This window comes from Bicyclus anynana, chromosome Z, assembly GCF_947172395.1.
Source record: "Bicyclus anynana chromosome Z, ilBicAnyn1.1, whole genome shotgun sequence".
NCBI classification, from domain to species: domain Eukaryota; kingdom Metazoa; phylum Arthropoda; class Insecta; order Lepidoptera; family Nymphalidae; genus Bicyclus; species Bicyclus anynana.
Window position 1 is genome coordinate 9,702,478 of NC_069110.1, and position 13,404 is coordinate 9,715,881.

The 13,404-nt window shown below is 39.5% G+C and overlaps 1 protein-coding gene across 2 annotated transcripts in view; it reads right to left on the reverse strand.

Annotated features, from left to right (window-relative positions):
- The window catches only part of LOC112048006 (polyhomeotic-proximal chromatin protein), a 68,172-nt gene that overhangs the window by 13,457 nt on the left and 41,311 nt on the right, over positions 1-13,404 (reverse strand). For both annotated transcript variants that reach the window (XM_052890469.1, XM_052890468.1), the window contains 8 exons: positions 12,520-12,687; positions 11,316-11,439; positions 5,899-6,092; positions 5,104-5,242; positions 4,325-4,416; positions 3,365-3,446; positions 1,490-1,671; positions 348-567 (listed from right to left, as the gene is read on the reverse strand). In XM_052890469.1, coding sequence (XP_052746429.1) covers positions 349-567; positions 1,490-1,671; positions 3,365-3,446; positions 4,325-4,416; positions 5,104-5,242; positions 5,899-6,092; positions 11,316-11,439; positions 12,520-12,687 — 1,200 coding nt within the window. In that variant the 3' untranslated portion in view covers position 348. The remainder of the gene's footprint in view (positions 1-347; positions 568-1,489; positions 1,672-3,364; positions 3,447-4,324; positions 4,417-5,103; positions 5,243-5,898; positions 6,093-11,315; positions 11,440-12,519; positions 12,688-13,404) is intronic.

Here is a 13,404-nt window from a genome sequence, read left to right on the forward strand (position 1 = left end):
TATTTATGTATGATGAGAACTGTGGGACATATAATACTTGCGTAATTTCAAGTCCACTCACAACGCGTAAATGCATTGCATATGTTACCGGCAAAGTGTATAAACCTGCATTCTATACAAAGCCCAGGCAATGTATAAAATACTTATTTTGCGAAAAATTGATTTTCGTGACCTTTTGACCTTTGTAATTTTTTTATCCGGCACGATATCAATGTCGATTTTTCACATTTTCATAATAACACCGTAATAAAGGTGTATACAAAAATTCAGCTCACTAGAAATATTTCCCCAGATCGGGGTCGCAAATGCCTAAAATAACTGGATTATTAGTAAAACCGCTGGCTCACCTCAGTCCTGCTCCATTGCAGTCTGCTCGCTCTCTGGGCGCAGCGCGTCGATGCAAGCGACTATCTTCAGCGCGGGGCCGAGTTTCATAGACAGCGCCATCACCAAGTGTTCGGGCTTGATGAGCAGGAGAGCTTCGCCGTCCACTTCTTGCATCAAGAAGTCGTCCGCATAACCGGCGCACCCAGGGATGTTGCGAATGAAGTCGCACACTTCATTCACCTGCAAACATTTTATTCATATAATTATAACTAGCGGACGTCAGCGACTTCGTGCGCGTGGAATTCAGTTTCTCACAAATCCTGCGGTAACGATGATTTTTCCGGGATGAAAGGTCTATGTGTAAATCCAGAGTAAAATATATTTCCATTCCAAATTTCAGCCAAATCGCTTCAGTAGTAGCGGCGTTAAAGAATAACAAACATCCATACAAACTTTCGCGTTTATAATATTAGTACGATTGATTTATTAAGTATAGCAGACGCTATGCGGTTTCAACTGGTAAATAATAAAAAAAAGCAATCGAATATTTTGTGTAATGAGTGTAAGCGACGTGTTTGTTAATCTGTGTAAATATTACACGTGTGTGTATTGCACATCAAATGCATAGTTGTGTGTAAGGATACGAAATATTTGGTGTTAACTATTTTCGATGTGTGAGTTTACTTCATCCCCCTCAAAATCGACAGACAATCTTGTTCGTGAATTTGTTTGTGATATTGATTGATAGTGATTCTTTAAATAAACATTACAGCCCTAAGCCTGGCGAAGAAACATTATAGCCCTAAGCCTGGCAAAGAAACATTATAGCCCTAAGCCTGGTAAAGAAACATTATAGCCCTAAAACCTGACAAAGAAACATTATAGCCCTAAACCTGGCAAATAAACATTATAGCCCTAATCCTGGCAAAGAAACATCACAGCCCTAAGCCTGGCAAAGAAACATTATAGCTCTAAGCTTGGCAAAGAAACATTATAGCCCTAAGCCTAGGAAAGAAACATTATAGCCCTAAGCCTGGTAAAGAAAAATTATAGCCCTAGGCCTGGCAAAGAAACATTATAGCCCTAAACCTGGTGGCTTGGCCCAGAAGTGGACCGTTAAAACAGGCTGATAATTATTTAAATTAAATGATGTGTAACTTACAGTCCATTTATGAGCATTTGGAATCTTGGCCTGTGCGGCGGCATCAGCAGCTGCGTTATCTGCAGCTTCTGTGTTTGATGGAGGTTCCGGCTTAACATTTGAGATCTGACCGGTTTGTTCGCTCGCCTCATTGCTCGAGCTTATCTGTGGTAAGCTTGAACGGCTCAAGATAAGCTTCTTTCCTGAAACAAACCAATTTTAAATGTAGGATTTGTATGGGTCTTTCACTGATAAACTGTCCATTTTGTATTGATTTAGGGTTTATTTTTTAAACTTACATTTCTACTAAAAATAGTTTTATTACACCATCAAAGTAACAATCAAATTAGGTAACATTAAAGTAAATTATTAATCCACAAACTCCTGAAAACACAAAGCAAAAACCTTAAACCCACATATTGGCACGTGCCATATCTTACCCACGCGGTTCTACGATCGGAACTACAGGATATTCGAATTTTTTATAAGATTACGTTATAGACACCTTTTTGTGAAAAAATAGTCTTGGAATTAAATTATTACTTTAATTTTAACTGTTATTTGTATGTTAAGTAAAAATAGAATGTTATCTATTCGATTTTTACGTTAGAACTGTTTAATAGTCGTATACTAGTCTTTAGCACGTTGTCCGATGTCAGCTAGACCTTTCGTAATCAGAGCGGCTAGGTCATATTTCACGTTGTCAGACAACGTGATAATATGGGGACGTAATTTGAAACGGGAAATGGGACTAAAATACTACATTTAGGTACATATTTACCTTGCTTTCTCAGAGTAATACATGGAATAGATATCTTGATACATGGATACATTATTACTTTTCTCACACTATTGATTTTGTACTCAACAATGCGTTTAACTAATAACAAACCAAATCCACAGATCAATATTTGTGTAAGGAAACTTGCCCTAAGCATATTTCCCCTTTGCCGTCCCTCCCCCATCATTAAGGGGTACAAATGAACAAAAAATAATAGATAAAAAAAATTGGTAATACATACAGTGTATGTATCAACCAATGTCAATTTAAAAAGCGCGGAGTTTGAAATTGCTTTTACTTTTGTGTGCTAGCTTTTAGGGTTCCGAACATATTTTCGGTCGTCTATAATGCCCCCCTAGACGGGATGCCCTAAGCAATTGCTTAAATAGCTTATAGGCTTATTCCAGGATTGTAGAAAACACCTAATACCTATTTGTATTGATTAATGATTTCAACAGTTAAGTGTTCTGAATTCTCAAAAAAATAATGCTTTGCCCATGTACGTAAAAGCGGGAAAAGATGACATTGACATTTTAAACGAATTGCATTCATTAAATCTATGGTTATACTAGCGGACCACATGAAACTTTGCTTTGACTTACGTCAACTTACTTCTTCTCTAGCCCTATCCAAAAACCTACCGTACCTTACCCTACCGTACCTTAAAACTAAGGTTTTGTATTTGTGTTCCATCTATTTATATATGGGTACACCCAGATAAGGATACCTCAGTATATAAAATTTGTAGTACCTACTATTAATGAACCCGAGTAACCGATAATCTGTATTATTATTAATATGGATATTCTCTGCGTGTGTGAAGTCTGCCAATCCGCATTGGGCCAGCGTGGTGGACTATTGGCCTAACCCCTCTCATACAGAGGGGAGACTCGACAGTGAGCCGAATATGGGTTGACAATGATGATGATTAGTATGAAATTATAAGAAAATTATCTTTAACTACAAAAATGCAAATATTAGGTACCTGGGTATATAAAAAAATATATAAATCTGGATACCAACTGAAACGTCAATATAAAAACGATTGACATAATATGTCAGAAGTAGACAGAATCAAAAATACTTTAATAGTAGTCAATGAAAGAATAACTTACTTGGGGGTTCATCTGGTGAAGGAAGTTTGTTCTCTTTATCTTGGTCTTTATCCATTCCCCATTCGCGCAACGGTCTGTTGACCTGCAAATTATATATAGTTTGATTCGTATTCAAATTTACAGTAATTCCCTCAAATAACCTTATAAAAATCATATCAGCCGATGGACGTCCACTGCAGGACATAGGTCTATTATAGGGACTTCCCAAGTCTTAGTCCCTACAAAAGGCCTATATAAGTTTAAGTAATGAAATTAAAAACCTAAATGGAAGTTATGTATTATGTTCCTTCAAGTGTTCTATAAAATAACTTATTTTACAATTATAGTACAGATATAGAGCTCTAATGTCTTGCTTATTTTTAAACCGACTTTAAAAAGAATTCTCTAGAGATTCTCAAATTGATCGTTATGTTTTTTTAATTAGGCATGATTATATTCAAGTGTGACACCATTGTGAATGTGCATTGAAACTATAATTGTTACACTGTATATTCATTTAACTGATGACAGTAATAATAGATAAAAAATAGACTTCAAAAAGACAGGATGCTGAGTGATGGAAAATAAATATAATCACAAAAATTAAACCATGCACGCGTCAACCGAATTTGAACAGTTGCTGTCAGCCAACTTTTTTTCTTTTGTTCAAAAGTGTTACTGCATGATATTAGATAAAGTACAGTATGTAACAGCACTTAATTGAGTTCAAAAATTAAAAAAAAATCATTTATTTCAAGTAGACTCAGTTTACAAGCACTTGAAAGGTCATTTGACTATTTGTAAAGATTCTACCATTATTTTATTTTATACATTGTATTTTATAGCTATCAGGTCTCTATTGTAAAAACTACCTTCGTTCGTTTTGCAATGGATGTGATTTTTAATAACCCCAAGTATGCAAGCGTTTATCAATCTATTATCAAGAAATAGTATTGTTCCATCAGTATGTGATATACTTACGGCGAATGGTTCTCCAGCCTCTTGGATCACATAGCCTTCTATGACGTGCGTGAGTATATTCGGTTTCACCATCGCTTTAGGTAAACCCTTATCTGTGGTAAGAATGATTTTATACATTATTTAGCATTATATAATAATATCTTGATATCTGAACAAATATTTAAATAAGGAAAGATTTGATTGTTTCTTGGGTTCAATTGAATATTTTTCAATACTAGAACTAAGCAGGATAGAGAAAACATATTTTATTGGGCTTTTTTGTACCGTATTATTTTAATTATTGCTTTTGAGTTGTGTCTCTTGTATTGCGTGTGTGTGAGTGTGTTTCAAATAAACACAGTTGCTTTTTTAATTAACACGTTTTTATTAGTTTCACTTATAACTAACTATGTATGTAAGAAAATCTTAAAATCTTAATTTGACCCACTTCCCGGTCTTCGATTAGGATGAAATTTTGCACACGCTCTGAGATCTGATGACAATGGTGGCCTCCCCAAGATATCGGACTGGCTGTTTGAAATCCACCCCATGATATGGATATCAAATGAAAAGGTTTGCTGTCAGGGATACGAAAAAAATAGTCACGTGACTTAAATCCAATATAACGGACGTCCAAGATGGCGGAAAGGCTATTTGAAATGCACCCCCATGATATGGGTATCAAATGTTTGATACCCATATCAAAAGTTTGAGCGTGTTTTTAGTTTTTTTAACTATTTTATTTCTGTCTCTATTTCACTACCTACTGTGTGGCTGCTAAGTGTGTTTTTAGTACCCACCATGCACAGCTTGCTGGCTCATATGGCGGGTCGACGTCTGGGATGACTTGAACATGACGGGGGCAGACTGGGACACTGGTGCGGTGACTGCCGACGTGATAGTGGCCGTGGAGCTTGAACACGCCACCGTTGTCACCACCTACAACCAAAGATAATAATTATGACATTAATAATTTACTAGCGGACGCCTGGGACTTCTACTGAGTGAAACCCTCGGGAACCATGTATTTTTCCAAGATAAAAATGTAAAATGTAATCGTTTTCGTCATGTAAAGAGGTCCCTAAAAATGCCGTTTTGTATATATTTATGGGATAAAAAATAAGCAACCACTTCTAATTTACTAAACGATGAAGTGACGTTTAGTTTGTAAGTATTTCTACCTTAATTATATCAAATTTTGTACTGAAAACAATATCTAAAAATAATCGATTTTTCTAGCGGAACAGTAGAACTTCGAAAATACCGGATCAATTAGATAAATACCGAAGCAAAAAAATCTCTAAGTGATTCATCTACCAATTATATTATTCGATATAACCTAAAAAGATTAGCTTATAATTAAATAAATATCCATATTTTAAATAATACCAAATAAATATACTCAAGCAACACACACATCACTGCTTAGCCCCCAGTAAGCGTATAGCCATAATAAAGGATTTTATAATAACTGATTTATAAGCCTATTATGATCTGAAGCATATTGGCCAACTCCGACGAGGCAGTTATTTCTTATATAATTGTACCTACAAGTGAAGACAAATTCAAATTGCATATACTCGAATTGAATTTACCTGTGGGGCAACAGTGGTGGTCTGCTGAGCGCTACTGGGCACTGGCCCGCTGCTACTCTTGGGCACTGCGGGCACTGCGGGCACTGGAGGCAGTGGAGGCACTGGAGGCGCGGGCATTGTCTCGGTGGGCGCCACACTTGATGTTTCCATCTTCGTAGGACTCTGTTTCGGTGGCTCCGTCGGTGTGCTGGGACCTGTAAAATTTTCTCCTATAGGGTATGTCCCCATCTCAGACTTAAGGGTAAAATATACAAAACGGTTGTAAGACCTGTCGTGCTGTATGGATCAGAATGTTGGGCGGTGAAAGGGACGGATAGTAAACGAATGCATGTCAACGAAATGCGTATGTTGAGATGGATGTGTGGTGTCTTGTCACACCACACATCCATAGATAAAATAAGGAATGAGTATATAAGAGGAAGTCTGAAGGTGGCGCCAGTGACAGAAAAATTGAGGAGTAGATGGTTAGCTTGGTATGGACATGTAATGCGTAGGGAGGAAAGTCATATTACTAGAAAAATGTTGATTGTGCAAGTGGAAGGAGATAAGCGGAGAGGAAGGCCAAAGAAGAGATGGTTGGATTGTGTGAAAGAGGACATGTGTGTTAAAGGAGTGGATGATGAGTTGATGAGAAATAGAGACGAATGGAAAAGATTGACATATTTTTCCGACCCCACTTAAGTGGGATAAGGGTAAGGAGATGAGATGAGGGTATATCCCCATCAGTCGGTCCTAGAGTTTTGTCATGCTTTCGTTAAGAGAAGGCAACCTTACCAAAACTTTTGGACTCTTGCGACAAAATCGAAGAGGGATGATAACAGTTTTTCAAATTGTATGTAAATTAGGAGTATGCTAATAGTAAAGCAATGTAAAAGTAAGGATATCTGCGATTATGACTTTCGTAGCTACAGGGATTTAAAGGGTCCGATTTGCGGCGCTGCCGCGGATCCCTGAATAACGTCCCATACGAAATGGTATGGTTTAATGACGTCGTAGGTACATAATGATCGTTAGATTTGTATGGGCGTTCAAACAAAATTTGTTATTTATGCGTTTATGTTTATAGTTTATTTATTGAAATATGTCACATTTAATGTAAGGAAGCTAAAACTTTATGAATTTTCATCTAATCATCTTATTTATTTTTCAAAAATTTCCATTCAATCTTTGCTTTTTATGTATAAACTAGCAGACGCCCGCGACTTCGCCCGCGTGAAAATCGATGTGCATTTTCGACCCCGTCGCCCTTTTTATTTATATTTCCGTATGTTTTACATATAAAAATTACAAAACCACAACCGTCACGGTCGGAGGCTGTATCATAAACTCCTGGCCGAAGGCCGGGCCACAATACAGTGCACGGCCGAAGACCGCGCGTTCCGTTTTTTTGTGCATCGGTAAAATGCCCAGCCGTAGCCTCGATCAGAGGCCATATTACAAACCCCGGCCAAAGGCCGCGCTTTTTTTTGTTTGAGTAAAATGCCCAGCCGTAGTCACGGTCGAAGGCCATATTACAAACCCCCGGCCGAAGGCCGCGCTTTTTTTTGCTCGGGTAAAATACCCAGCCGTAGTCACGGTCGAAGGCTGTCTCATAACTTCCGGCCGAAGGCCGCGTGTTCCTAATTTTGTGCTTGTGTAAAATGCCCAGCCGTAGTCACGGTCGAAGGCTCTATCACAAACTCCCGGCCGAAGGCCTGGATACAATAAAGTGCGCGGCCGAAGGTTGCACGTTCTGTTTTTTGCGCATCGGTAAAATGCCCAGCCGTAGCCACGATCAGAGGCCATATTACAAACCCCCGGCCGAAAGCCGCGCTTTTTTTTTGCTTGGGTAAAATACCCAGCCGTAGTCACGGTCGGAGGCTGTATCATAAACACCCGGCCGAAGGCCGCGCGTTCCGTTTTTTGGGTTTGGGTAAAATGCCCAACCGTAGTTACGGTCGAAGGCACTATCACAAACTCCCGGTCGAAGGCCGGGCTACATTACGGTGCGCGGCCGAAGGCCGCGCGTTCCGTTTTTTGTGCATCGGTAAAATGCCCAGCGGTAGCCACGATGAGAGGCCGTATTACAAACCCCCGGCCGAAGGCCGCGCTTTTTTTTTGATTGGGTAAAATACCCAGCCGTAGTCACGATCGAAGGCTGTAACATAAACTCCCGGCCGAAGGCCTCGCGTTCCATTTTTTGTGCTTGTGTAAAATGCCCAGCCGTAGTCACGGTTGAAGGCTCTATCACAAACTCCCGGCCGAAGGCCTGGATACAATAAAGTGCGCGGCCGAAGGCCGTACGTTCTGTTTTTTGTTCATCGGTAAAATACCCAGCCGTAGCCACGATCAGAGGCCATATTACAAACCCCCGACCGAAGGCCGCGCTTTTTTTTTTGCTTGGGTAAAATGCCTAGCCGTAGTCACGGTCGAAGGCCATATTACAAACCCCCGGCCGAAGGCCGCGCTTTTTTTTGCTTGTGTAAAATGCCCAGCCGTAGTCACGGTCGAAGGCTGTATCATAAACTCCCGGCCGAAGGTCGCGCGTTCCGTTTTTTGTGCTTGTGTAAAATGCCCAGCCGTAGTCACGGTCGAAGGCTCTATCACAAACTCCCGGCCGAAGGCCTGGATACAATAAAGAGCGCGGCCGAATGCCGCACGTTCTGTTTTTTGTGCATCGGTAAAATGCCCAGCCGTAGCCACGATCAGAGGCCATATTACAAAAACCCGGCCGAAGGCCGCGCTTTTTTTTTGCTTGTGTAAAATGCCCAGCCATAGTCACGGTGGAAGGCTCTATCACAAACTCCCGGCCGATGGCCGGGCTACAATAAAGTGCGCGACCGAAGGCCGCACGTTCCGTTTTTTGGGTTTGGGTAAAATGCCCAACCGTAGTTACGGTCGAAGGCACTATCACAAACTCCCGGTCGAGGGCCGGCTACATAACGGTGCGCGGCCGAAGGCCGCGCGTTCCGTTTTTTGTGCATCGGTAAAATGCCCAGCGGTAGCCACGATGAGAGGCCGTATTACAAACCCCCGGCCGAAGGCCGCGCTTTTTTTTGTTTGGGTAAAATACCCAGCCGTAGTCACGGTCGAAGGCCGCGCGTTCCGATTTTTGTGCTTGGCTAAAATGCCCTACCGTAGTCACGGTCAAAGGCCCTATCACAAACTCCCGGCCGAATGACGGTCTTTAATAAAGTTTAAAGCGCGTTTTTTGTGCTTGGGTAAATGGACCAGGAAAAGAGGAGGACTTTTCGTACAAACTTTCAACCCCTTCTGATTTTATTTTCGCTATAAAAAGTATTCTAAAACCTGCTCCGTATTATGTTCTCAAACCGTGCTAAGTTTCATTTGAATTCATTCAGTAGTTTCAGTGTGATGCCCGGTCAACAAAAAATACGGACAGACAGAGACAAATAATCGAAAAAAAATGTTTTTGAATTCAGTATCGATTAAATTAATCAAAAAGTTCTGTAATTTGACCTGTTACAGTTTTATTATAAGTAATAATAATAATAATAGAACACTTTATTACACCAAAAACAAAATAACAAAATTTTACAAAAACAAACCAAGTAAAATACAAACAATGGTGTAACGGCGGCCTTATCTCTAAAGTGATATCTTCCAGGCAACCGTTATTATAAGGAGTTCACGTTTACAAAGAGAAGTGGTTGGTGCGCAAATATCGACTTAAAATACTGTACAATAAACAATAAATGAAATATACTTACATAAACTAAGAAAATTAAAATACATAAATACCAATATTAACATTAATAATATATATGTATATATATATACAATAAAATAAACTTACTTAAATTGATATTACATACCTAAATATATTACTGTGATAAAAAGTAGTCTTTAAGACGACGTTTAAATATATGAATCGACTGAGAATGACGAATATCCCGCGGCACGGCATTCCATAGTTTTACGGCCTTAACAGTGAACGACTCACTATAGCGGTGAGTCCGACTAAATGGCATAGATAACTTATTATCATTGCTGTATCGATGATTGAGAAGGTGGTTAGAACCGCGAAAGTGAAACCTTTCTTTTAAGTACGGAGGAGAATGATAGTGATTAAGTATAGAATAAAGCAAGGAAAGTATGTGAAAATTACATACTTTATTTTTATTATAAGTATAGAGTATAGGTAAGTATTTAATCGCTATTGCGCCAAATTCGTGCTCTTTTTATAGTAATAAATCTTGCATAACATTATACGATAAAAAGTAGACAATGTGACTATTTAAACACAAAAAGTTTGAACCTGAACTTTTAAGTAGTTCCTGAGATTAGTTTCGCGCGTTCAACCAAATAAACAAACAAATTGGTCAGTTGAGTATAGAATATGTGCCTCAATATCGATATTACACAGTTTTAGTGGAAAACTCGTTTCTCCAAATAACGCCTGCGAATCAATTTCAGCAATCCGGTTTTTTCAAGATAACTCTTTTTCTATCTGTCCGATTTTAATGAAACAAAGCCTATATGTTGTTGCCCTGAACCTTGCTTAATCTATTTGTGAAATCCGCGTCAAAATCCGTTCAGCAGAACCAGAGAATAGCGCGAACATACAGACAGAAGGACAGACAGACAGACAGACAGACAGACAGACAGACAGGAAAAAAAATTAAAAAAAATATTTTTGTATTCTATTTCTCATTTCTAATCGCCCTAACTTGATTTTAGTTAAATTTGGTCAAAGTACAGACACTCGATTTCTACTCTTTTATTATAGTATAGATAGAAGATAGATAGATATATGCTGTCGCGACATTTTTTGTAGAAAATGATGTGTTCTACAAAGTTGTTGTACATTATTTTATTCTAACATCAATAGTTTTCGCAGCGCACGCTGGTAAAGATAAATTTGGAGAAGGTTGAAAAGGTTTATTGTAAGTAAGGTTAGGTCCGATGACAAATTGGCAAGCCACAACCGTCTCCTGCGCGTGTTGGTTGAGGTGAGGTCATTTCACGGTCGAGTGAATGACGCTGCTGTATTTGCAACCCCTTGGCCTTTTGAATAGCAATGACAATGCTTGAGGGTCTTAGCAGACTTTTGGGAAGGCGCGAACACACGCCATGTACTCCTTGAGTTACATTATTGGAGTTTCAGGAAGGATCCCTAATTTTTTTGAAAATAAAATATAGCCGATAGCCTTCCTCGATAAATGGGCTATCTATCACTGAAAGTATTTTTCAAATCGGACCAGTAGTTCCAGAGATTAGCGCGTTCAATCAAACAAACAAACAAACAAACAAACAAACAAACTCTTCCGCTTTATAATATTAGTATAGATAGTATAGATTAGTTAACATTGACCTTATTTACCCGAATTTATCATAAAAATCAATATATACAAACCTAGTCACCACCCTATAATCCCAAGATTTTCCTGTCAAAAATTTGATTGTTTTTGAGTTACCTGTGGATGTAGTAGTGGAGACGGCAGCGTCAGCGGTGGGGGAGCGCGCGGGGGAGCGTGCGGGGGACGGGGGCGGCATCTCGCCTACTACCGGCGGCGCCGACAGTTGCTGAACCAACGCCGACTGCAAACAACATCTGTTCTTTGCATGACCACTCTTGGAGCAACTTTAATCCTACACTAGCGGACGCCCGCGACTTCGTCCGCGTGGAATTTAGTCGTTTTTCACAAATCCCTCGGGAACCATGGATTTTTTTGAGATAAAAAGTAGCCCATGTGTTAATCCAGGCTATAATATATCTCAATACCAAATTTCAGCTAATTCGGTTCAGTAGTCGAGGCGCGAAAGATTAAATAAATACATTCATATTATCAAAATCATCAGTTTTCGCAAATCTCGGGTATCTAACCATGGATTTTTTCGGGATAATTTTATGTTAATCCAGAGTAAAATTTATATCCATTCCAAATTTCAGCCAAATTGCTTTAGTAGTAGCGTCGTTAAAGAGTAACAAACTTCCAAACATCCATACAAACTTTCGCGTTTATAACATTAGTAGGATTTACACGCTTGGCAAGTCTCGACAAGAGACGTGATAGCCCAGTGGATATGACCTCTGCCTTTGATTCAGGAGGGCGTAGGTTCGAATCCGGTCCGTGGCATGCACCTTCAACTTATCAGTTATGTGCAGGCCTCCTTTATAAAAGAGGAGATGTTTAGCTCATCCCCCTATGCTACTCCAATAGGTTGGCGGGCATTGGGTGATAATTTTATTTTTACGGTCACTATGAGGTGCCAACTCAGACCAATTATTGTATAGGACCTGCCTCGCTAGACGTTACTTTTCTGTCAAAGTGTATGATCAACGATCTAAAGCGATTATAATAAAAACTGTCTCTATAGATTCGATGTTAAATAGTTGTAATCGTGTTCGTCGGTTAAAGAGCTCCGTAAAAATACCTTTGTGTGTAATTGAATTGTGTATAAAACGGGCAAGAACTGCTAGTTTAGTATAAGATATATAACAAATCTAAGTTCGTTTTCCTCAGAAAATGACAGACAATATTGTTCGTGACTATGAATGCGATACAGGTCCTTTTATAATTGATCTGAGGGTGCCAATGATAGATAAATTCCCCATTCCAGGCTGAGCATTAGAATACTGAAATAGTATACAAGCTCCAATGTATGTGGATAACGTACCGGTGGCGCCATCCGTTGAGCTTTGTCCTCATCGCTTTTGACGTGAGCGACCAGCGTCGTTTGCTGAGGCACAGGAAGCACTGCGCCCTGGACCGGCGCCGCGAGCAGGCCCACCGTGCCCGGGGTCTGTAGCGTCAAGTGCCCAGAGCCCAGATTGTTTGCCGACACCTATTCATACATTCATAAGATTAACATTTGTAAGTGACATTAGGCCTTAGACAACTAAAGCCGGATGTATATTTGTCTGGCGTGTCGTGTGACGCATCAGAACAGAATCGGTTTCATACATTTTGTATGCGACACAACAGACAAATGTAAATCCGCCTTAAGTCGTACGTCATACGTTTAAGAGATTAATCAACATTTGACAGCGGCATTAGGCCTTCGACAACCAAGTCGTACGTCATACATTTAAGAACATGTGCGAACCACGATTTTTTAAACGCGCCGTCGACGCCAGATTGTAGCGATACAGTCACGATACGCACGCAAGTTAGACGCAGTACTAACGACAACAAACTGCTCTGTAGGATAAGAGCGCGCCGTCGACGCACGTTTCTAAAACGCGTGTTAACGGCGCGTTTAAAAAAACGTGGTGTGTCCTTGAGAGGTTAACATTTGACTGTGATATTAGGTCTTCGAAAACTAAGTCGTTTGTCATACATTTAAGAGATTAACGTTTGACAGTGACAATAGGCCTTAGACAAGGCCGTATGCCTTTGTACGTTAAACACGATCCTAAGGAGTAGGAAATAGATCTAAGATCAATGATCAATAATTTTAAAATGAATTAGTGTTTATCTCTTTTCATCAATTTAAAATTATAAAGGTATTACAAGTATAAAACAAAGGAGTTTACCATTTATGTTACAATTTCCACCTAAC